The 26,717-nt window shown below is 31.7% G+C and overlaps 1 protein-coding gene and 1 long non-coding RNA gene across 2 annotated transcripts; one reads left to right on the forward strand and one right to left on the reverse strand.

Moving 5' to 3' along the window:
• The first annotated feature begins 3,246 nt into the window (after positions 1-3,246).
• On the forward strand, positions 3,247-5,059 carry LOC142622616 (uncharacterized). The gene is made up of 2 exons (XR_012841932.1): positions 3,247-3,528; positions 4,754-5,059. It is a non-coding gene; the product is annotated as an uncharacterized LOC142622616 (long non-coding RNA).
• Positions 5,060-9,165: 4,106 nt separating this feature from the next.
• LOC142608806 (cytochrome P450 85A) lies at positions 9,166-12,627 on the reverse strand. Its single transcript, XM_075780480.1, has 9 exons — positions 12,351-12,627; positions 11,437-11,758; positions 11,195-11,344; positions 10,855-11,100; positions 10,593-10,679; positions 10,419-10,497; positions 9,874-9,980; positions 9,562-9,686; positions 9,166-9,452 (listed from the first exon to the last, which is right to left on the reverse strand). Exons 1-9 carry the CDS (start codon positions 12,536-12,538, stop codon positions 9,365-9,367), a joined length of 1,392 nt encoding a protein of 463 aa, XP_075636595.1. The 5' UTR covers positions 12,539-12,627; the 3' UTR covers positions 9,166-9,364.
• Between the last annotated feature and the right edge of the window lie 14,090 nt (positions 12,628-26,717).

A 26,717-nucleotide genomic window follows, 5' to 3' on the forward strand; every position in this document is an offset into this window, starting at 1 on the left:
TTTGCAAACTTATTTCTTCATTAAAATTTTCTTCATCATCATTAACATTTACTATCTCTTCCTGTTCTTTTTATTTTAATAATGTTTTTTCAAAATTATATTTCTTCTTGGCATTCTAGTTTCTTGGACTCATAACCATAATGACAAAAATAAAAAATAATTATATTGTCAATTAATATCTTATTTATAGAATAGAAAATAAAGTTTGCAAATATTAAAGTGAAGTGTAACTATGTAAGTGTGTAATGTGTTGTCCAAATTTTATAGGAGAAAAAGAGAAAACAAAAAACTTATGAATATGTTATTTTATTAGTCTATTTTTTTTTTTGAGAAACTATTAATCTAAATTAAGTAACCTAATAATTTTGTGTTAAAAACAAGTCTAACAACTTATTAGATTCAAATAAATGTGCAAATTTTAACAAATAAAAAATTCATTTTAAAGCATTTTTCTATGTATTGTATGATTTTACGATATGATACGATACGATACAATTTATACGATACACACATTGTATCATATGATTCATGTTGCACATTGTACGATACGTATCGTATCACGTATCATACGATACTGACAGCTATGCTTGTGGGGCTTACTTGTGAGAGGACTCGCTACATGTATTGTTATCACGTGAGAGGAATTCCCCATAGTGGCAACTTTATAATGACTAAAGAATTAAACTTTAATCTGTTTATGACTGTACTTTGAGTTTAAATTTTAAGTTCTATAAATTTTTTTATAAAACCTCAAATATTTATACAATATCATATATTTTTTATGAGGGGTCGTTTTTTAGCGTAGCCACGTGCCTTCCGCTGGAGGGGTAACTTTGTTAGGCCCGGATTTGCTTTGGGGAGTTCAACTCGGAACTCGACATTGAGCTACATAGATCAATTACTTCTAGTGCATTTTTACGCCTACAAAATAGATAAAGTCCAAAGTTTAAGAATCGTGATAATTGTTGAAATATATAAATAATATGTTTAATTGAATATTTTTTATTAAATGATTAGTTGAACATTATTATTATGTATATTAAGTGATATCCAATATTAGAAAGTAATTAATTATGCATCATATGTCCAGTAATGGGATGAGTCCAAAATAGTCCATATTTAGCTGATGGTTCATCTTCAACATAATAAGGTATGTCCAACAATGGTCTATGTCCAAATAATGTATATCTAGTAGTTTATGGCCAATTGTGGTTGATGTTTAAATAATATAAGTCCAGCAATGGTTTATGTCTGAATAATATATGTCCAGTGGTGGTTCATGTCCCAATGATATGTATTTGGTAGTGATATGGATTTAATTTATTAATACATATGTTTATTATTGAAGCATTAGTGAATCCATGTTTATTAAATAGTGAGATAATATTAAAATAGTTTGTATCCAGCAGTATAATAATGATGAGTTAACGTATACTTAATAATATGATTTCAAAGATAAAGAAATGTTGACTTATCTTAGTATGGTTTGTGGTTCCAACTATAGTATCAATTTATATGATTTGTGGCTCTAGTCGTATAACATCAATGAGTTGATAACATTCCAGTGGTATAGTAATATTAGTCGAGTGGTATAATGATAATAAATAGAATATACTTTATAATGTAAATTTGAAGATAAAAATATAATGACTTATCTTCATAGTTTGTGACTCCAGCCGTATAACATCAGTGGACTAACATTTTAGTAGCATAATATAATGAGTCTATCAGTATAGTATGATAGTATGAGTCATTTCATAGTGACTTCATTATTGAAGGGGAAAAATAAGTGCAACTGTAGGGAGAGAGAATATGTTCAACCGTGTGCATAAGTTGGTTAAGTTTACCCCCTTTATCATGCATGTAAATGATTTTCCCATGTAATACTCTTTTAGTTTTTAGTCAAGTATGAGTGATATTGCCTTCTATGAAAAGGGCTTTTAATATTATAAGTTTGTGCCTTTCATAAGAAGGACTTTATAGCATTATAATTATATGTCTTCTATTAGAAGGGCTATGTAACATGTTCTTGGAAGAGTGTTTAATATCTTTTAGGATGTATGGAGATGGTAAAAAATATATATGTTTTGTGAGATATGGTGTTTGTAATATATATAAGAAGTATATATAGATACTTTGTTGAATATGGATCTTGCATATAGATACTTATATAGATACTTTGTGAGACATGGAGTTTAAAGATATATGAGAAGTATGTATGGATATTTTGTGAGGAATGCATTTGTAAATATATAGAAGTATGAGATAGATATGATGAAGGTCAGGGCCGGCCCAAGAAATTTTAGGGCCTAAGGCGAGAATTAAAAATTGGGCATTTTTTATACTTATATATTAATTAAATTAATATTTATTTAATATTTTTATATTATAATATATTTAATTTAAAATCTATTTTTCTTGCCTTTTGAGATGCAAATTGACGAATTAAATTTTTGTATTCAAGTTCTTTTAACATCTCATTTCCAATTGATAATATAGCTAATCCACTTAATCTTTGAAGGAATATAATTCAACATGTCATTATTATTTTCATTTTCTTCTAAATTATTTTGAAGTTCATTATCAATATTTGTTGTATTGCAAAATTGAACATCATTGTTATCTTGCAATTGTATCATTTCATTATCTTCTAACTCTTTTTGGTGAATTTCTTGCTCATTTGTGATATTTTTATCTAAATTTTGTGTTATATTTTGTTTATTACTAATAACAAATTTATCCATTGATCCTTTTTGAGACTCAATTAATTAATTAATTAATTAAATTTTTTTTTTTTTTTATGTTTTTCATATCCAGAAGCATATTTCCTAGTAGACATTTATAATCAAACAATATATTTATAAAGACTAAAATAAAAAATAACTTTCAAGTGTAGAGCAAATGAGAAATAGATCCTGATTTATATAAAAAGTATTGTTGTACTTTCACCGAACAATAACAAGTTTTTAGCAATTTCAACTTGCATAAATAAAGACTTATTCAATATATGACCACTAACTAAAATATATATATATATATATATATATTTATATAAACTGAAAACACAAGATTAAAATTAAAAAAAAAAAAATTAAGCACAACCATAACAAAAATTTAAGCACAACTATAACATAACAAGGCTTATTAATAAGACCCACCTGCATAAAAAACACAAAACAAATTAATCCTATCTAATCTTATCTATAACCCAATACCCAAAAAGCAAAAAGACAAAAATGTAGGCGGAGGTAGCAGCAGGCTTTATAAAAAAAATCCTAATCTTATCTATAACCCAAAAAGAAGAAAACCCAGGCAGCAGCAAGCTTTAAAAAAAAAAAAAAAAAAAAAAAAAAAAAAAAAAAACCTTGAAGGAAGCTTGCTGAACGGCTGAAGGAAATTGAGGAAGAGGAAGCTTGCTGCCAGGGCCGGAGAGCAGATGAGATCAGTGAGAACAGGGGAGAGAAAGAGAATCAGAGAGAATGAGAATGAGAGACAAAGAGAGGCGGAGAGCAAAAATTAGAGAGAAAGGTAAATTTTTTAGCGTTTTGAGATATTTTATTTGTTGTGATTTGTGATTGTTTTGTGGTTAATACGTTAGACCGGATTTGTAGTTTATTCGGATGGTTTTTGGGCTGTCTGATTTATCAAAATTTTTGTTTTTTGGTTAAAAGGATGTGCCAAAATTTTGTGTTTCACCGTAAACTATTTTTTTTTTCTCCTACTGTGTCAGATTGTTGTGCTTCATCTGAAACTAATTTTTTTCCCCCTACAGTGTCAGATTTTTGCGCTTCCCTTGAAACTAATTTTTTTTCCCCTACTCCCTCTTATTTTCTAAAATTTTGGGGCCTCTCTTCCACTTGGGGGCCTTAGGCAACCACCTAACTCACCTAAGGGAAGGGCCAGCCCTGATGAAGGTTACATATAGTAAATACATGAGCCCATAGTTGTTGCTAAAGTGGTTTTTTGTGTTATGTCATGGGTTATGTTACTTTTTAAGAAGAAAGATTTTGTAAAAGAAATGAAGAAAGAGATGCTTAGAGATATGGGCAACATGATGATGAAATTTCAAAATGATAGAGTGTGGGAGAGATGGGTAGTGGTGAAGTGTAATAGGTGTGTTGTCTAAGAAAAAAGATTTTGTAAGAGAAATTTAAAAGTATGAAAATGTGTTTATGGGCAGCAAAATGAAGATGTTTTAGAATGTAGAGAATGAGCATAAGATGGGGTAGTAGTGTGTGGAGTTGTGTGGCTTGGTCCTCTTTATATAGAGCCAAGTATGTAACTAAATTTAAATTAGTTGAAGGGAAAATCAACAAATAAGGAAAGATCTTTGGCAAATCAGGTGATTTCTTTAGTTGGTTTTTGGTTTTTAGTTTTCAGCTAAAAGAAGAAAGTCTGAAATTAATGTCTGCTGTTGTAGCTGTATAGAAGTTGACAAAGCTATTAGCAGTAGCTACTGCAGCTGATAGCAGTACAGTAGTAGCTAACACAGCTTGATGATGTCAGCTGTGTGATGTTATCTGCTGGAGGAGGTGTTCAACATTAAATATATGGTTTGGATGAAAATGGTACGGCATTTTTTATGGGATGTTCCTATTTCTGGTGCTGCAGTTGTCAGTCATAGCTGTATAGTAGCTGACACAGCTGTCAGCTGCATAGTAGTAGCTGTTGCATGATGTTATCTTTTACTGAAGGAAAATATTCAGCATTAAATTCATGATTTGCGCTTAAACTATGATGATTTCTTTTCTAGGATCTTTACTTCTTTGGGTAGGGTAGCAAGCTGCTGGGATTGAGCATTAATGGGCTGATGATGTCATTTTGGATGTCATTTGCTGGAGCTTCTACTGAAGTTGTTGCTAGTATTTTTGGCTAAGTTTTCTCTTTTGAAAATTATGTTTAATCCATGGTTTTATTACAATACGTTTTTAGTAAGTAACATACTCATTGGTTGATATTTGATGAAGCTTTGAGATGTATTTATGGTCTCTTTGTGTTGTGACCAAATCTTAGTAAGTAATACGTTTTTAGTAAGTAATAAACTCATTGGTTGATATTTGATGAAGCTTTGAGATGTATTTATGGTCTCTTTGTGTTGTGACCAAATCTTAGGAAGCAAAGATGACATTTAATGTTAGATATGAGATATTAATATAGATATAGACAATAAGATTTAGGCATGTGTTTGGGTTGGATTTTGATGAAAATAGTAATATATTCTATATAAAATATTATAATCAAATTATATGATGAATATTAATTTGTAGGTAAAGAGCAATGGGGAGTTTTATCATTTTAAGTGTTACATGGTATAATAGGCTTACCAAATGTTGTCTATTGCACACTCAGTTGTCAGAGTTCAAGGAATTGGGGAAGACATGCCAAACAATATGTTTCCTTAATCAATTTTGAACTGCTGGAGTTTTACTGAACATACTTCTCGGCCTTCCAAATCACAACTCCCGAAATTCCCCCGATAAGACCCATGAGCTTGGATCATGAGCCGAAAATGAGATGATGTACCATGAGCTTGAACCATGGGCTTTGGTGAGATAATATTGCCATGAGTTTTGGACCATGGGCTTTAATGTCATCTTGTGTAAATATAGACTCTTTTGAGTTTTGAAATAAATTTTCTCAAAATCCATAATAATATTGATGTGTTGTGGGTTGCCAATGAAATAAAGCCATGTAGCGTTAAAATTTTGTCCTCAATATTTTTTAAATAGTAAAACAAATAGTTTTATATATAGACACGATTATAATAACTGTATCTTAATAATTATCAAAATTCACATTTAAAAATAAAAAATAATAAAACAATTAGGATCATATCTCATATAAGTTTCGATTACTAAAACAATAAGATCCTCATCAAGGTCCACGCTAGAAACTGTTGATAGGAATCATTCAACATTATTAACCCACAACCCTTGTTATTAGCTTATGATGGCTTTTGGCAGACCTTTTTTTTTATGGGAACTTTTTTTTTTCTTTTTTTGTGCTGAATAATTTTTATATTGAATAAAAGGAAAATAGAGAAATTTTATAATTTTTTTTATCTTATAAAAAAAAGGAAAAAAAGAAAAGGAAAATAGAGAATGGACTTAGCTCATCTCAATCTTCAGGGGAAAAGACTCAAGGAAGAAGAGGAGATGACAAGGGATCCATTCCTGTTACAAGATCCAGGCCAACAGGCTAAATTATGAGACAAAAAGTTGAAATCTCTACTAACAAACAAATGAGTTCAAGCCCATGTTGATAGACTAGCTGATTACTTACTGACTGTCTCTGACTATTATGGGTCCACCTCACCCATATTGATATAAACAAATGAGCTCCCTAATTCTTGGGCGACAATTGAAGGAGCATAGGAGGAAACGGAAACACACAGATAGTGAGGGAAGACCATCCACAAGAATGTAACCCATTTGCTTGTATTTGTTTGACCCAAAAAAAACGTGGTGAACAAAATGTGTACCTCCATGCGAGGCAAACACAAGAGGTTGGGCTACTTAGTAACCCATTTTAATATAAGCCTGCAAAGAAAATAAAATATATTATTATTATTATTATTATTATTATTTGGACAAAATGAAACTTTCATTAGGGAGGATTGAAGACTAGGAGGATAGAAAAGTAAGAGAAAAAAGAAAAAAAAAATGCTTTCCTTATTTTGTGCTTGGTTAAAGGAGTAGAATAGTAGAAGGATATAAAATAAATATAAATTTGCTTTGCTTGGTTGAAAGAAAAATGGAAAAGAGAAATGATAAGTTGTAGTTAATTACTGTAATGCCGTTATAATATAAGAAGCAAATTACTGAAAATGACTTAGATAAGGGTAGAAACGCAATTTTAGATTTGCATTTACTTGTCTCTTTACTTTTTTCTTCATTTTGGAGATATTATGTTTTGTGGGTTCAGATGGAAAATCAATCACCCCATTTTTCATCTCCTCTATTTTCTCTTCGCAACTAAAAAATGGAAAACACCAATTCCCCCCTCCTAAAATTTTCCTTCCCTAACGATCATAAAGTTACCTCATTTTCTATCCTATTGTCCACTTCTTTGCTAAGTGATGTACTTACACCCCTAGGCCCTAGCTATATAATTTGAAAGGCTATTTTGAAAAATGGGCTCCTGGTTACGCTGGGTCCTCATAAACTATACGTATCCGAAGTTCATGGCCCATTAATAATCAAGATTTAAGACCACATTATTATATTGAAGAATACAAATATTTTTTGTTTTTTGTTTTTAAAGGGTAAAACTTAGATAATAGATACCCATCAATAATCAAGATTCAAGACCACGTTATTATATTGAAGAATATATATATATATATTTGTTAAAGGGTAAAATTTAAATACAATACTTTAGGTACAATATATTAGCCCATTTGGTTTTCTAATTATAAAAAATAATACTAACACTTGTATCTTATTATTCAATAGAATTAAGTGTTTAAATTTAATTGGAGAACTTGATGTATTGCACCCCAATTACTGTCACTAAGTTTTACCTTTGTTAAATAATTCTACTATGTCAAAATTTGAAACAGATCATCACCTTTGAAAGCTGACATCTCATATTTTACTCATCACACTCATATTGGGCTGGTCTCATCAAGATTTTCTTGGGCTCTACTCACAGCACACAATCATATTCAAATTGATGTACATATAAATACAAGTTCCTGGGCCTCCTCCTCCTAATGGTTCATTTGTATTTCAGCCCAATTAATCAAATGTGATTTGTTTTTGAGTTTGAAAATAAAATGGGTCAGTGTATTGACCTTCTACTTTGGGTTCATTCCTAATTTGTAATTTAAGCCTTACTTTATCAACAAAAAAAAAAAAAAATAGGAATAATTTTTCCTGTCTTTGCGGGCTTGAAAATATTTTATTTTTTAGTGTTTGATTGCATTACTTAAAAGAAACTCTTGGGCGAGGACTTTCGTACAAGCCCTCTTTTTTTTTTATTTTTTTTATTTTTTATTTTTATTTTTATATATGTGACAGGTTTTAGTAATTTTGATTAGGCAAGTAATCATTTTGATATGCTACCTTTGGCTATTGTACTTTTGTTGGCGATTATCTTGTTACTTGACATTAGTAAAAAAATAGAATGTTGCTCATTCTAGTGTTGAAGTTGAGTATCGAGTTATGGCTCATAATGCATCTTAGATGTTATGGGTTCAATATCTCCTTCGCAACTTAGGTGTTGATATTCCTACTCCTATGTAGATGTGTTGCGACAATCAAGTTGCTATCGTTATTGCTAATGAATCTTGTGTTCCTTGAATGTACCAAACATATTGAGGTTGATTGTTACTTTTTTTAGAATTCATTAATGAAGAAACAAATTATCACTCCCTTTAGCTTGCTTGCGATCAATTGGGTGATATTTTCACAAAGCTTTTAGCTTGTGCCTACTTTCAACGATTGTCTTTCTAGCCGAGCATGTTTGATTTGTATGTTCTAGCTAGCTTGAGGGGATTTGTTAGAGTTACATCTAGTTTATTTAATTATTTATATTAGCATATTAGTAAAGGTGTTTTGTAATCATGCACTTCTAATATAAATATATGCTAAGATGGGAGTTTGACCGATTAACGCCCAGCACCTTTCTTTTCTCTCTCTCTCTCTCTCTCTCTCTATTCTCCTATTCTTTTTCTTCTCTCTCAAAACTAATTCTTCATATTTTAAGATTCAACCTTCTTTTACAGGGGATGGTGATGGAGATAAAGAGCTGCTGGCGCTCTTACAATTGCTCAGCCCCATCGAAATCCTAGTTGCATAAGCTGACAATAAAATTTAATCTTTTAAATTATCTAGCATTGAAATTGTTATATTGTGCTGGGTAAAATGATATCGGTTGATATTGACTAACAATAGTCATTGGCTGCCATAATACAGATAGGGGATACTGGTTAAACAGAGGTTTCTAACGTTGGTTCATGATGGGATATTTTGCTATAAGGGAAAAGTAACCGGATTCTTAAATTAAAGCTGGAATAAAAAGTAGGACCTACAAACAGTACATAAATTAAGCAAAAAGACAGCTTATAATCCAAGGCCAAACACACACTAATACGAAGGAATAAGGATGCGTTGAGACTTGAGGCCCCTACTTTTCATTCTTTAAAAAGAAGGCATTTTCACTTTGACTAAGAACTATCTGCAATTATAGGGTTGGAAACTTGGAATACATGTATCTGCTATAGTTTCTACAAATGAGGGCAATCTTAATTAGCCGGAAAATTGGTAAATGCTCAATTTCATCAGTTTTCTAATCTGTTAAAAGTACTATTGTATTTGTACATCCATATATGCTCTCTTTCTTCTGTACATAAATATGTGTGTTAGTAAGATGAGACTCTAATATGTAGCCCATTTGGTGCTTCAACTCTTGGAAATTTCATTAGTTTATCACCTCCAATCTCTTCCCACCTGCAATGAAATGAAGACTGCATCAGCTAAAGGTTATTTACTTTGTTACTGCAGTTTTCAACTGGACAAAGAGATAAGGGAGGACTATATGTGGTGGGCCACTAGTTACCTGTATCTGGTTACAAAGTAGTGTAGGAAAGTGGAAATTTCTGCTATTCCCAGTTCTTTTCCAGGACACTGCCTTGTGCCCCCTCCAAATATCAATAAGTTATTTTGACACTCCAAACTCTTATCCTGCATTTTACAACCATGGTAATTTTGTTGCTTAGAATATATATTCAAAAAGTCATCATCGTGTTTAAAATCGTGTCATTTAATACACTTTTAGATTTTTTATATTCAAGTTGAAATATGAAAACAAAGCTGTTTCAAATGAAAATAATACTTTTCCAATAAGAGTGTGAATAGAAGAACCACCTACCATCCATCTCCATGGATTGAAGGTTAATGGTTCTGGATATAGAAAAGGGTCATAGTTTATCTCCCTTGTATAAACATATATTCTCCATCCTTTTGGAATCACAAATCCTGCAGAAACAGAGAAGAAAAGTTGTGGTTAGCACTTAGCAGTCATTAATCCACTGTTGGCAATAGTTAAAGAAAAAACAAACAAAGAACCTATGGCTATAAACATGGCCCACAGCCTTGTATTTGACCAGGTCATATAGTCAAGCACGCTATTTTATTGTCTTAAAAATTACAAAACAAAAAAGCACCCTCTTAAAATTATTATTAAATGGAGTGATTTGCCTATATTGGCAGCTAATGCAACGTTTCAGACTTATTTATTGCTACAGGACTATAATGACAAAAAGAGCCGTGCTAGCTGCATAAATAGCTTCTTGAGCCCATAAAAAGACTGTAGAAACTATAGCACCGAAAGGGATCATTTTATTCATACTAACTTGCTTTGATTAGATTATAAATTTTTTTTAAAAATATTTTCTTTTATTTTTTCAAACTTACCATTTAGCTCCATATCTTGAGTGGTTTTCCTTAAAACCCCGTTAACAATTGTGGCTAATCTTGATGTCTCAAAAATGACCTGCATTAGAAAAAAGCAGAACCACATCATATTTTATTCAATTTCATATACTACCAAAAATCAGGATGATGTACTCAAAGCCACAAATTTATTACCGCACGAGTGAACCTCATAGATTTAAGGTCATTACAATCAATGGGATCCTCAGGCCTTTTCCTTTCTCTAATTGCCATATGCTCTTTCTGCAAATTTCAGAGATATAAGTCAGTGTCACAGGCATGTCATACCAGAATATGAACACTAAAAATCAAAGAGATTTTATGAGTACAAAGATGATGAAGTCCCTTTACCACATTTATTTGTTAAAATAAACATTATTTTTCTGCAAATTAAAAAAAAAAAAAATTGTTCACTCACTCTTAGTTCTTGAAGAGCTCTTGGATGATCATGGAGATACTTGACGGCCATCATTGAAGTAGTTGAAACAGTTTCATAGCCGGAATACAAAATTGTAATTATTTGATCAATTATTTCTTCATCAGTAAGTTTGTATCTATTTTCATCACTTCTCATTAGGCAACTGAGCATGTCTTCGTGGGTTTCCTTGGAAGCTCTTCTTTCATCTATTAGCTGTGTCAACATGCTTACAATATTTTTTCTTGCCTGTAAAACATTGTGAAGCAGATGTATAATTATAAATCTACTAAAACTCCCATGGAAAACTATGTTATAAATGAGAAAATACTAAGCAATTTACCTGGAACCCACGACGATAGTTTGTTCCTGGAAGATCAATAGGCAATGAAAGTGTCCCTAAAACCAGCTTAAAGAACTCAGCCATGAATGGTTGGGATATTGAACAGGATTCAATACCAGCAATCTGCTTAAGGGATGAGAGAAGAGCCATCTGCATAACAAAGAGAAAGAATAACTGAATAAGTATCAAGTTTATAAAATTGCATTGTCCTAAGGACTTAGGATTGTGATTATGATGAAAACCTCTTTGGTCTTTTCTTGAATGTTGATGATATGGTTATCCCAGTTGTTAAGGTGGCTTCTCATGAAATCATCAATTTTTGGCAAAAGCTGGTCTCTGATTATGGTGGGGCTAATGAGGGCAAGCAATGCTCCTCTCATGTACTTGTGTGTAGAGCCATGGACTGCTGCAATGTTACATTTTCCTAAGATATCTAGCATAGACTGTGGGTAGCCAGGAACAAGGCCTTTTGCCTCATTCATGAGGATGTATCTGTTGAGCTCAGGATCCATTGATACGATGGTAGGACAGCCCAGTATGTGGGACTTGAAAAAACTGCCATACCTGTCATTGAATAAAATACAAAGGAAACTGTATGAGAGATTATTAATAGAGTAAATTCCAAGAATGATCAGTGATTAAGTCAAAATCACTAGAACATCAACTCAACCACCAATAAGTGTGCAGAGAGTTGCTTTTGTCAAACATACAGGTATATTTGTGGTTTTTTATGGACAACCCCCACCCAAAACATATATTGATTTAATGCTTTAGAAATTCTTAAGGCATCTTTCAAACAATGAAAATAGAATTTATTTAGCAAGGAATTTTAATCTTCCTAATGGGATTTGGAAGGCTTAGTTGAAGCTAGAATAGCCCAAAAGCTCAATTATACTAATAATCAAGAAGGGCATGCAGGGGAGAGGGGGGGGGGGGGGGGGTACAGTAGAGCTAAACAGCTTGAACCACAAAACCGACCAAAAATAAGCAGTTATTGGCCAAAAACATAAGGTTGAAAGTACAGACAATAAAACCAAAATCTTCCTGTCCACTAATGCAAGCTGATTAAGAAAAAAAAAAAAAAAAAACAGAGAATACCCTGTATTGTAACATAAATCTAAGAAAAAGAAAATCCTATTGAAGATAAAAGAATCACCTTGCTCTCTGGTTTTTCATGAAGTTTGGACCTTGTTTTAGAAACTCAGTAGTCTCTCCAAAAACTGGCCAACCCATTGTACCAGGAGGCAAACCTTTCTTCCTATACCTCACCTCATTCCATCTCAACAAAGCAGAGCAGATACAGAGCACCAAGACAACCACAAAAAACAGAATGAAAACAGCCATTGATGCTCCCAAGAAGCTCCACCGCCACTCTACAAAGAACTGTAAATGGTATGGGCCTCTATAGTTTCAGTTACCCATAAGTGTACATATATATAATGGGTGTCTCCACTGTGGGGCGAGAGTGAGAGAGAGAGAGAGTGAGAAAGGACACATAGGCCAAACTCTGCACCCTACAAGGAGGGACCGACCCTATTCTAATACCTCATAGTCATCCAGAAAATTATATACAAAATTGTGTTCCTATTTAACCAAAGATGAATAACACTTCAACAAGACTTTATTAGTTTATTTCAATGTTTTAGAAAGAGAAGAGAGGAGGAGAGTCGGTTGGCAGTTAAATTTGGGAGATACTGTACAATATCTTCAACTAAATCTATTTTATGATAGGTGTTGGTTCTTTTCAAGAAAATGATTTGGGAATTACTGTACTATATTTTAGTGTGTTATAATAAACTATGAAGCCAGAGAGAGAGAGAGAGAGAGAGAGAGAGAGAGGGGGGGGGGGGGGGGGGGGCATTCCACCCTGTTATGTAAAACCCATTTTTGGTTATTTTAGAGTTTACTGTAGCATCACATAATCAAAAACTATCCCCATCGAGTCCGGGAAAATGCAAAAAATTTTGCAACTTGCTACAGGAACATGTAAAGGTACATGTTAACTGTAGCACCTTTATATTTTTTTTACTTCTATTTTATTCTCTCTCCCCTGTAATGTCACGAAAAGTACAAAAAAAATGTTTCTTTTTCTTTTGTTGTTGGTGGGTATAAAACATAATATTACATGAACGGCAAAAAATTAAGACATAGGATTTTTTTTTAATGAAAAAGAAAGTAGAGGAGTGGCCTTTCGCGTCTTTCACTTAAGTGTGATCATAGTGATACTTTACTTGCTAGGTCTAAGCTTGCAAAAACAAGAGATCCAGATGAGTTATAATTGTACACTTAGCTCCATCAAGAGCAAAGAGCTTGGAGTTCATTTTAGGTGCTTCTCATTGAGGGATTTAAACTTGGGACCTCTACCTTCCAAACCCTTAGAAGTGAGCCCATGACCACTAGGCCAACCACTTCCAACGGTAGATATAAGGTGTCTTTTTATAAGAAAAATTATTATTTGTACACATTTTGTGTGTCTACAAGTTTATATTGCTAGTATATTATAAATGGATCCTAATATAGGCAATTGTTAACAAATTATTTTGTAAAAGTTTTGAAACTACTTTATGAAAAATAAAAAAAAAGTTGTTAAAATACTAATTATTACTTTTTTTTTTATTTCCATAATTTTTTTTTCTAAATTGATTCCTAACAAATGCCTTTTGACATCCATTAACATTTCCTAATATAAATGTATAAAAAGTCATATTTATAATAATAAAAATATAAAATAAATAAAATAAGTTTTTTTTAATGTAAAATACATTTTCAAATGAGAATGCTATAAGGTTAAAAAAGGCATATTTACTGAAGGACGCACATGCACACCACCCAATTGGACCTAAAAGAAAAAAGGTAGTCCAACTCGAAGCCCCAGCGCAGCGCTTCACATGTTTGTCAACAAGATCTGGCTCATGGAAATTGAATAGAAATTCCACAAGAAGACAAGCACTTGCTTACCATGTGAACAAGTGGAGAGAGAGAGAGTTTATAGTTTCCACTCTTTAACTGCAAGTTTGAAACTAGACTGGTCCTAGTAGCAGTTTGATGCTGTGAAGACTGTGATTCCTAGAAAACCATAAACTGTGCTATTTGACTTTTTGAACTACTTATCTTGTAGACTTTCAAACAGAACTCCAAAACAGTCTATGCAATCTCAGTCGTATAAATGCATGAACTTTTTAGTGCATTGTGTGAGAATTTGATGGAAAAAACCTTATTTAATTTCAGATCTAAAAGAAATGACTATTGTGTTGTGTTAAAGCTTAACTGCAGGTTGATGGAGATAAAAACTTAGTTTTCTGCTAATCACATCAATTGACTAATATGATTGGAGATTTGGAGTTTTCTACGATTACGTTAAACATAATGAAAACCTTGACCTTTTTGCTTTAATAATAGGGAAATTTTGCCATAAGAATTAAGCTCACCACCAACCATTGCAAAACAATTTTGCTTTTTATTCCGAGATTTGTGGTTAATTGTCACAGCTAACCAATCATGTTATTCAATACACACATACACCATATATGATACAAGACACACACGTACACAGATACATCAACCAGGCCTGTATAATATAAGTGCCATGAAATTGGTTTTATCGAAGCCATTAATTGTCTTTCAAAGATCAAGCATAGCAGTAGACTAGTAGTTCATTGTTTTGTGTGCAAAGGTTTGACTTTTGCCACCATAGTAAATGTAAACTTAAGTACTTACAAAATTTTTCACAACTTCTTATCATTGTAACTTAAGAATATGTAATTAATTAGTGAAGAAAAATAGTGAGTTTATGGTAAATACTCCTACATAGTAAAAATATTTTTTTAGGTTTTACTAATGTATGACCTGATAGCATATATTATTAAATTATTTAAGGAATTTTTTTATAGGAAAGCAAAAAAGTAATTAATTTTTTTAACAAATTTTTTCAAATTTTCATCTAAGGCATACATTAACCGAATTTTTTTTTTTAATGCTAGTACAACAAGTTGCTTTCACAAGGGCTATGTGATAGATAGTGATTGGCTGTTTGTTTACCACTATCATATGGACCAATTATTTTTTCTCCAATATGCCAACACCAGTATAGTTTTGTGTACAAAAGATTGACTTTTGCCAGCATAGTAAATAAAAAGGTATGTAATTACAAATTTTTCCACAACTTTTTATTATTTTAATGTAATAATGTGACCACCGCACATCTTTAGTGCAATGGTCATTCCATATATATAAGTGCTTGTGGGGTGTGAGGGGCAAGGGCCGGGTTCAAGTCTCCAAGAGGGAGTTTCACATACATATACACTTAGATTAGGTTAGAGTAGAATTTTTATATTGTATAAAAAAAATCGTAACAATGTGTAATTAGTTAAGGAAAATAGTAATTACATAGTAAAAATATTTTTTGGGTTTTATTAAGGTATGCCTTTATGGTAAACCATTTAAGTAAATTTTTTATAAGAAAGCAAAAAAGTGATTAGCTTTTCTCCAAATATGCCAACACTAGTTGCAATATGCCAAAGAGTTGTGTTAAAAGACACCCTCTTTATGTAAGAATTTAGCACTTTATGTCAAATTTTTTGTCAACCACCCAACTTTATATCAGTATCTTGTAGGTTATAGGGTCAATTTTATACAATTTTTTTTCCATTTATTCAATTTTTTTTATTAAGTAAGACCCCTATTATTTTAATCTTAACAAACACCGCATAGTGTTTGTTAACATTTGTCTATGCTGAATAGTATAATTGTGACAAAATGTATGAATTGTGCTATAGTACATTCATTTTTCCACCCACTTTTTCAATCTCTTGACATGTGTTTAGGAAAAGGTTTTTTTTTTTGGGGGGGAGGGGGTTTGCCTATTGTCTTACATTTTTTTTAATTATAAATAATTAAAATTTTAGTTTTTGAAAATAAGCTAACATTAAAATTGTTGTCATACATTCACTATAAAATTTACCAAAAATTATATATTTTGATAAATATTATGCAAATGAACGGGTTCCAAATGCACTCCTACACAAGTCTAAGGGAAAGTGTGAAAACTTAGGTGGTATATTTATTAGTGTCAAAGACTTATCATGAATGTACTTATGGACTCAAGGAGACTCGGACCACTAACCTCTAATTCCCTTGTGACTTTATATGGAATGGAAGTCACATTTGGAACAAGTGGTTGTCGTTGTTGATGTATGGAATATGTCCATCTTAGAGCTATAAACAAGCCAAACAATCTATGAACAAGTTAGGTTCGATTTGGAAAAAAAAAGGAAAGAAAAATTTATATTCATTAATCAAGTGAACAAGTCATGCTTAGGTATATACATTTTAAGCTCTAATATTAAACAAGTTAAGCTAAAACATAAGAATGTGTTCACAAACAAACTCATGAGTCATGCGTTTAAGGATCAATTTGAGTTCATATTGAAACTTATATATATATATATTTAAATATGGCTAAATTTAACCAAAATAAGTCAAATATGGAAGTTTGGAGAAAAATATGAAGTTTGACCAAGTTTGATTGAACTTTGATTGAACATTTGACCATTTAATCAAAGTGATTCTTGTCCTGATACGTAAATAATTCAATTCCTTTTTAAATGATAGGTGGATTGCCAAAATCAGACATAAAACGAACAAAATATTACAAACGAGAAAACTCTCTAAAACAGAAACCCTAGCCCTAGTTGAAAATAGGGTTTGATTGAAACCTAACCAAACAACTTCGAATCATCTTTAAAAATCTTGTGTGACAAAAATTATCATGGTCAACTTTGGGTAACCAAATTTTAAAAAGTCACATAAAATATCACACATACCTAGAAAACGCTACAAGAGCCCGTAACCCCTATATTAATTTACAAAATGCTCCGGCCAAAGCATGATCATATATGCAAGCTCGTGCACTTTCGCTATGAAAATTGAAAAATTTTATGATGCACCAACTTCCGGAAGCCATAGCATTTTGCACCGACCTCCAATTTTGTCAAACTTGGTGTCATTGGAAATATAAATTCATAATATTTCCAATGATACCAAATTTTCCATATTTTAAGTCCCATAAGGTGCTTAAAATTTCTTTAGAAGTCTATAGCAAAATTGGAAAGCATGTCAAACTGGGCAAATAAGGCTCACGCTTCTAGCCTGTGTCCTTCACGTTGCTAGCAGGTAAACATCATGGGAAAAAATTGCAAACTAATAATAATCCCCAAATAATTTTGTTAGTTAGCAACGTTTCTAAATTATTTAGAAAACTAACATCTCGAGTCTAAGAAACTCGATTTTGATGTGTTAAATCGAGTCTTTGAGACTCGAGTTTTGTGAAGTGAAACATAACAGAAACACAAACCCAGCGAAGAGATAAAAAAACAAGTCCACAACGAAGCAAAGAGATAAACACAAACCTAGCAAAGATGGAAAATGGAAACCACGAAGAAGGCTCTAGGCAGCGGCTCGGATTGAACCAAGGCGGTGACGAAGGCTCGGATTGAATGGAGAATGAAGGGGTTTGTTTTAGGTTTGATTTGGGTTTGGTTGGTGTGGAGAATGAAGAACGAAGGGGTTTGTTCTTGGGGTTTGATTTAGGTCTGTTAATTTGGAGAATGAAGAACAAAGGGAGAAGTTTAGGGTTTTTGAGGTTGGACTGAGGTTCAATCGAGGTTAAACCATGATGTGTTATTTAATTTTTTAATATATTTAATACTTAAATTGGTTTATATTAATTAATTTTTCATTCCTGACTAACAAGATGTGCGTGGCCCAATAGTTTGTATGTTGGACATGTTATTTCATTTACTAAGATCAAGTTTCATCAATTTTTACCAAAATAATGACATGGATGAACTGAGTTCTTAGAGAGGACCAGTTCTCGGTTAATTCGGTCAAACCAGTTGGTTCGGTCCGAGTTTAAAAAAAGTGCATTTAACTCCATATGGGGGCAAAACAATAATTTCACATCTTAAGGGTAAAATAGTTTTCAATTGTTGGATTTTCAATTGCTTCACATAAAATACATCTTGAAATCTCAACGATTAAAACGATGAGTCACAAGCCTCAACGGAGCATCAGATTAAAAGATATCATGAAATCAAGTTTTACAGCTAAAATACATTCATGTAATTGAGTTTGATCACATGTAATTATGAACAGTTAATTTTAATCTCTTTTGTGTGGATTTAATTTAAAATCAATGACGTGTCATATTTCTATTGGTTTGGACTAAAAATAATGGTAAAAAGGCGTACCCTTCATTAATCCGATAGTCAAGAATGAATGATTCCTTGATTTTTGGAATTAATTTAACAATAACTAGCGTATATTAATGCTAAAATGGAGTTAATTGGGCTAGGTTTGGTGTGGGGGGGGAGAAATTATTGTGTACTCCCGAAGTACCATAAATGCATACTCCCTTCTTTCACATGAATGGTGGGTCCCACTAATTAAATTCATGGTGAGACACATAATTCATGTGAAAGGGGAAAGTACACATTTATGGTACTCTAGACATTTATGGTACTCTAGGAGTACGTAATAATTTTCTGGTGGGGGTGGGGAGAGAAGGTTGTGGAGTTGATGAATTAATTCGAAGTTGACTTTAGTGGTGAGCAAGCAAAGGAGCATAAATGGACGGTTTTGGGTTCATTTAGGTCAAAGTGATGATTGACATTTGGATTTAGTCTTTGTCTACCAGTTGGGAAGATTTGAACCCTAAATTAATCTATTTAGATGAATTTTCTCTAACCCATTTTGCAGGGACGAACCCAAGGGGGCCCAGGCCCCCTTGGTCCAATTTTTTTTTTATATTTTACTTATTATATCTTTTATTTTTGTAGTTGGGCCCCCCTCTTCCAAAGCCTTAGGTCCCCCTCCTTTCCAATCATCCTAGCCAGCCTAGTCCAACTAGCGACTATCCAACGTAAAAACATAACATAAATAATAAAAACATTCACAATGGTAATTGTAATTCGGCAAAAAAAACTATTTTACCATCAAAGAACCAAAAAATCATGTGTTATTAGAGAAGCCAAAGCTAAAGTTTTTGCAACTATAGTAAACTAGTATAAATATTAGTTGACTGTAGTAAGTTGTTAAAAATAAAATAAAATAAAATATTTTATTAGGGCTATCTCTCTTCTTTCAATTAAAAAACTAAATTTCCCTCTCCTCCTTTATTATTTTAATGAGTTATTTATATTATTGTAAATGAAGTGGTAAAAAAATAGAACATTTGATATTGGGTGTATTGTCAAGTGAGGTAGTAAAATAGATAAAATAACTTTTTGAGATGCTAAAAGGTATATTTTTTAGCATCACTACTATAAATGCTCTAACTTCAAGAAAATTAAAAATCCTAACCAGCCTAGTATTAAAAAAAAAATATATTATTTTGTGTTTTTTTTTCTTTGTTAGTAGATGATTGCATCTTAATGTATCAAGAAAAAATAATTTTGTGTATTTATAATTTGTTAATACTATATGGACACCTATTTGGAGTTTTTTTTTTCTTATACTTCAGCCCCCTCAAGCTTGAAATCCTAGATCCATCCCTGCCATTATGTGACGAAAGGTTGATAAAACTTGATAAAACTTGAGAGTCAAGCCAAAGCGAAAAGGCAAAAAGGGTTAAAATTGAAAGCTAACAAAATGAAAAGAAAAAAGAAAGGAACTGATAAAAGATAAAGTAAGAACTAAAAATGTTGAGATGAAAGTTAAAAATTGAGAGAAAGTCTAAAATGATGATATAGAAAATAAAAATGGAGAGAGAGAGAGAGAGAGCAGTAAATGATACTTGTTGTGACTTGTGACTGTGAATTGAGCTACTAAGGAGAGCAGAGCTGCTACGATTGCAAAGTCAAGGAGAGTAGAATATCTCTCTTGGAATCATTTTTTTTTTCTTTTTTTTTTTTCAGAAAAATGAAATTAAAATTTATTTTTGTGGAATAGGTTGAACGAGTTATGAATGAATGAGTAAGGGTTTTTATGTTTTGTTTTAATGGGCTTTCTGTTAAATATTTTGTTCATTTGTTGTAGTTTGGCTTTATCTTCTTGTTGGTTGGGTTATTATTGCTTTTATTTGGGCTAAATTTAATTTTTTTGTTGTTTGGTCTAATCTTGTTGTTGGTGGGGTTTGGTATTTTATTTTTTAGGGTTTAAGGATTATCTTTTGGGGTCAATATTATTTTTGTTCAACCCAAATTCTTGCTATTCTAAAGTCATGGTATTCAATATATATTTCTAAGTTACATAAAATAGGTAGGTAAAGTAGATAAAATAAAACAGGTTAGTTTAAAAATAATTATTTGTATTAAATTTTTTTCGAGTCAAAATATTCATATAAACAGCCTGAGTTGAACGTAAAGCCGTCATTGATGGCATTATTAATTAGATTCACCTTCATAGGTACATAAGTTTCTCACTGGATTTTCTTTGGTAATGTTTTTGATAAAACCTTATGGATGCTTTATCCCGATTAAAAAAGGGCAATTTTTTCAAAAAGGCCCCCTTAAACTTTTTATCCAAATCATTGACCTTTTGTTGTTTAAATTTAAAATTATAAAACCTTAAACTATGAGAAATATCCAAATTGTTATCATTTTGTTGATGTATTAGAAGGAAAATTATATCACATGCACTGCTTGTGATGCATATAAATAAAAAATAATTGTAAATTAAAATGTAATAATAAAATTTCTTTCAAAATTTAGAATTGGCATAATTGGTCCTACACCACGTCAGTTGCCAAGTGCCACATGATCAATCCCTAAATCTAGATCTAAAAAACAATTGAACCCTAACCGGATTACATGTTTGAACTCGAAGGAAAATTATGATATAGGTAGGGATTTTTGGACATGTGAAAAATGTGTCAACCTGAACTCAATCTACTAGAATGACAGTTTAAGTCGACTCACGAGTAATATGAGTTGATACTTTATAAAGGGGATTTATTTTCACGCTCTTTGCTTTTTCTTCTTTCCTTTTTTTTTTTTTTTTTTTTTTTGATATTGTTGAAATGTGTTTTACGCTTCTGCTAATTCTTTTTTTTTTTTTTCTTTTCTCTATTTCATTTCTTTTCTTCTCACAAATACTGACTTAATGGATAAGTGTAGTAAACCCTAGATTGTGTAAATTTAAGAATTTTATATATTATTTAATTTATATATTTGAGTATATATTTGATTTGCTATTTGATTTATATTGTTTAAGTCAAATCAATTTTTAATTAAGTCTAGTCTCCTAATAAAATTTGCAGATTATTTGAAGTGAAACTTGAGGTGCAAAACCCAATTGAAGTGAACTCTAATTTCAAGGATTAGGTTTTTGGGTGGGGAAATGCCTCAATATCAAGAGAACTTTTTGAGAAAATGTATAAGTTTATTTCTAGTAAATCTAATCTAAGTGAATTGTAAATCGAAGTAAATCAAACCAAAGTAAACTGGATCAGAATGATTGCAACAAATTGAACCCTAAGTCGTTGTTCTAAAATCAAACTAATTCAAAGTAAGCATAAATTTAGATCAAATACAAATAAAGACCTAAGTATTGCATCAAACGGAACTAAACTTGGTATAACTGATCATAAAGTACAAGGGAAGCACTTATAAACATAAAATCTTCTCAACAAAGACTAATTGATCTCTTAGAAATCTAAGTATACGTACCAATGATTTCAAGAAGTTCTCTGGTGTCTTCATGGTGCCTTTTTTAATTTTATTTTTTTAGTGTATAGACTAAGTCTCTATTAAGGCTTCAATGGTTATGACCAGTTACACTTTCCATGTGTTACTTCCTCATTGATCTCCAATGCTATGTGTCACGGTGCTAATTGGGCTTAGTAACCTCTTATAACTACTAAGACAACTGTTCCCTCATTGTTTATGCCTATTTGGCATGTGTATTTGTATTTGTGTGCTTTTATAACCAATTGAGGTAAGTGTTTATAACATTTTTTTTGAGTAAACAGTAATACTTGTTAGAACACACACGAAAAAAATAATACTTAGTGTTTTAAATTGTGTTTATAATACATTACATAACCAAAGTATAATTACAAAAACGTCTAACTTTTGTAGTTGTAGACTGGGGTTATAAAAAGCCGTCATAACCTTCTCGTGGTAACTGCCCTACTCCTTTGTTAACTATTTCGAAACAAATCTAATTAATGCCAATTTTCATCTATTTGGGCATTATTTATGACTTTAATTCTTTTCATTTGAGCTTCCACATCATCCTCCTCTTTTGAGATGGCTTTTCTATGGCATGCCATGTGTATTTATGATAAGTTAGTTATTTTAGCCCGAATATGTATTGAAAGAATAATAAAAACAATATTATTAAGTTTTATTCTTTAGCATGTTAAAAAAAAGGTCCGGTTATTGTGTGTCTTAAGAGCATACATTAACTCATCTATTTTTGGAAACATTTTATGGAAAATTGAAAAAGTTGTAAAACTTTTTCAATTTCTGATAAAACTTTTTTTTCAAAAATAATATACTATTGTGTGTGCCCTAAGAGTACACGTTAGTAAAATCCTAAAAAAAATACGGATAATACTAGGTTGATCCGACCCTCAAAAAGTCAAGTAATGGTTAAGATGATATGTTTTTGATTTGATCTGATTTGATATCAATCCCACCTTTGGAAAGGGAGAATACCAAAATGCCGCATAGGCCATGGACCACAAAATTCAAAAGATTGCAAACTCCCGAGGGAAGACACAGAGACTACAGGTATCCAAGCTGGGAAAGGAAATTGACACTGTAGGCATAGCCAAGATACATGAATATGCAGCAAACACTAAATTTTAAACCAAGTCCTGAAAATGTTCAATCTTTAACTGGTTAATTATAGGGTATGCGAGCTAATTATGTATATGAATGTAAATCAATTTCCTATTGGTTCGAGTTTAAAAAAAAAATCAGTTCATTAACATTTCCTATTGGGACATTATTTAATTAAAGGATAAATTAAATTCAACCATATATAAAAACATATTACACGCCTCAACTCTCCATTTTTCTGTTCTTTTTTCACAGATTTAAGTGTTGAATGGGAATATATTACATGTAAACATAAAAATATATTATTCGATCTATATTATTCACAATTGAAATAATATTGATCCTATTTAGCCCTCAATCAAAATGCAAGTGTGTCACTTGGGATAATTGTGAACAAACACCATGCATATCATTGGGCGGCTCCGTACAGTAGGTGTACATGATCATCAGTCTAATCAACATGTTATATGATTGTAATGAGACATCGCTTGTCGTGTAATTTCTCTCTTCTATTCTCATTTTGTTTTTTGACTTCTGTCGATGCTGATGGTTTGTCTTGAAGTGGCATAAAAGGTGATTTGGATTGTGACTTTGAAAAAGGTGTGGATCCATAAGATCCTTAGAAAGGGATTTGACACAAAAGATGCAGTCCCACTTTCTAATATTAAGAAAGGCAACCAGTTTAATTACCTTCTTTCCCTTTTTTTTTTTTGGATTTATAACCAAAATTTATTTGTATTTCTACTTGAATGAAATAAGAGACAATCCGAACCACCAGCGGGTGGCCTTTGTGTGTTCTAAAATTCTTGCTTTACATTTATGATTAAAATAATTTCTTGTTTTACATTGTTGTCTTTTTAGGTACTTTTTTTTGTTTTTACATTGTAGTTAAAAGCTCTCTCTCTCTCTCCAAGTGTAAGGATATTCCTCCTTAATCCGAGAGGCTAGAATTAAACTCCCAAAAATGTCACACAAGAAGTGAGATGTCACTGTAGGGGTGTTAATCCGGGTTAGCATGTCGTGTCGTGTCGTGTCGAGATAGGGGTATTCGATTAAATGACTCAACTCTAACCCAACTCATTTAATAATCGTGTCATGATTCTTCAACCCTAACTCGACCTGTTAATAAGCCGGGTTGACCTGACCCAACCCATTTGATACACTTAATAAACGAGTAATTTTGGGTTGACACGAGTGTTACACAACCTATTTCAACCTACATAATATTAAATATAACATCCATCTAAAAATAATTTTTTTTTACATCCCAAAAGCAGTGCATACACTTCAAGTCTTCAACCCACATTCAAAATAATATAATTCAACAAAAATATAACATTCATCTAGAAATAAGTTCTTTACACTTTAAAAGAAGTGCATACACTTCAACCCAAATTCAAAATAACATAGTTTAATAAAAATGAAATAACATAGTTCAACAAAAATACAATATTCTTGGAACTCGCCAAATGCTTAGTATCAATATTGAAAGAATTGGAGCAAACAGTAGACTAATCCTAACTATGACTAAGATTATCATCCATAAATTCTTTGTTGATGTCCAAATTCATAACATCTTCCACGAGCTCATCCAATTCTGTACGTTTTTAGACTCCTTAAAAACAAACAGATTAACTTAGTTATTTAGCCAAGTGATTAACTTAGGTAAATTATTCAAATCTAGGTTAACACAAGTAAATCATATCATTGACAAATGCGAAAAATAAAGAACACAACGATATGATAACTCAGGAAAACCAAACCGGTAAAAAACTTGGGGAGAATTTAACCTAGCTATCTTCAAGGTAAAACAAGACCCGCTATGAAAGAATTGAAGTTTATACAATAGTGACTTAGACCACTAACATCCTATTGCTACCTCAAGTAGAAAACTTACTACCACGACCACGTGACAGCTCCGAGTCCACAGACTACTTCTTCCTCAGATCCACAGCATCCCCAAGTATACCACTTGTATTGCTTTAAGCTTTTTATGCAACAACTGAAACAATCACCAAGCTCTTGACATCAATCTTGATCTTGATAACCCTAAGTATGTATGAAGGCAAACACCTCTAGATCTCACAAGAGATTCACACACACAGCATAAACAACAACCTCTAGAAAGCTTTTGGGTGCAAAACCCTAAATCTACAAAAGAGGCACAAGATACACTTTAATCTCTCTAAAAAACTCTGAAAACCTTACCTAGGGTTAGCTTATGATGTCCTTTAAATACTAGAAAAAAACAGATCGCGATTTGGGGTTCAAACAGATAAGTTATGGTCTTTTTACGTTTGTTAATTTTTGCTGATTTGCGACTTTCGATCGATCGAATCTAATTTTCGATTGATTGAGCTTTGCAGAAATTGAATAGTAATTTCCTGCAATTACTCGATTCCAAACTTAATTTAAATCAAACTTTGAGCAAGTCTAGACCTAAACTAAATGTTTTGATCATGGTTTGCCAACACAAATTGAAGTTCTAATACATTAGTTCCTAAAGTCTTAGAACCTAACAAATTTCATTTGTGCAAGTTCTATGCCAAAAAATATATATAAGTATTAGTAATTACAAAATATGATTATGCCTCAACAGTTTTAAAAGCAATACCCATCAGATCTAGTTTATAAACTATCTCAATAAACCCACTTGCATGATATGCAGACAGTGTGCAACACTAATACAAACACCAAAAAAAAAAAAAAACACGGCACAAGACAAAAGCTACAACCGTGGCCTTAATCAATAGTTAATATATCTTATATATTAATAACGGCACATGGGTTCAAAGTTTATAGAACAAAAATATTATGCAGAAAAAATTACTGCAGAAATTTGAAACACCAAGAAAACGGTTTTCTTTAATTCTAAAACTCACTAAATACATGAGAGAGAGAGAGAGAGAGAGAGAGAGAGAGAGAGAGAGCTCCTAAAAAAAATCTTAGAATGAGTTATTTCATATTCTAAAATATTCTAGCTTTGCATAATTGAATAGTCTTATAATTGTACACCACATTTTGCCACATGTACCTTTTGTAGTGAAGGTTTTATTAATTCAAAAAAAAAATTTAATTAAGATTATTATCACTAGTATCATTAATTATATCAAATATATGTAAAGTTATTTTAAAATTGAAGACTCATTTTAATTAGTGTGTTTTCATGCAAATCTTTGTATTTAAACCTTTAAACTAAACTTAATAATTTTATATGAAAATTAATTTGTTCAAACATGTTAAATTTTTTTGACAATTGTCAACCTGAGCTTTGCCTTAGTTTTGACCAAAAATCTAACTATTCGATCGAAATAAATTTGAGCCCTATATTGTAGACAATTGAATTCCCTTTGTTAATGTCATATTTTCTATGTATTGACTTATAATTGAACAAAACGCACTTTATCTGTAATTGGGTAGATCTAAGTTGTTTTAATGTATCAAAGTATGTTGCTCAAACATAACAAATGGTATCATTAAAGATAAGGAGATTGATCCAAAAAACACGTGAAGAAAAACTGATTCAGTGAAGCTCTACACTAGTCTCGACACTAGCATTTATCGAGATTTAATAAGAAGCTTAACGCAAGTTCGATCTATCGAGACTTATAATTTCAGAATTCTTAGATTTGAATTTCGGCTCATGATAACTTGGATTGCTAGGGTTTCTCTTTTTACAACCCTAGACTGTATAAAAGGCTTATTTTAAAGTCATCAAAGACATAAAGACTCAATTAGAG

This window comes from Castanea sativa, chromosome 1 (assembly GCF_040712315.1).
Source record: "Castanea sativa cultivar Marrone di Chiusa Pesio chromosome 1, ASM4071231v1".
NCBI classification, from domain to species: domain Eukaryota; kingdom Viridiplantae; phylum Streptophyta; class Magnoliopsida; order Fagales; family Fagaceae; genus Castanea; species Castanea sativa.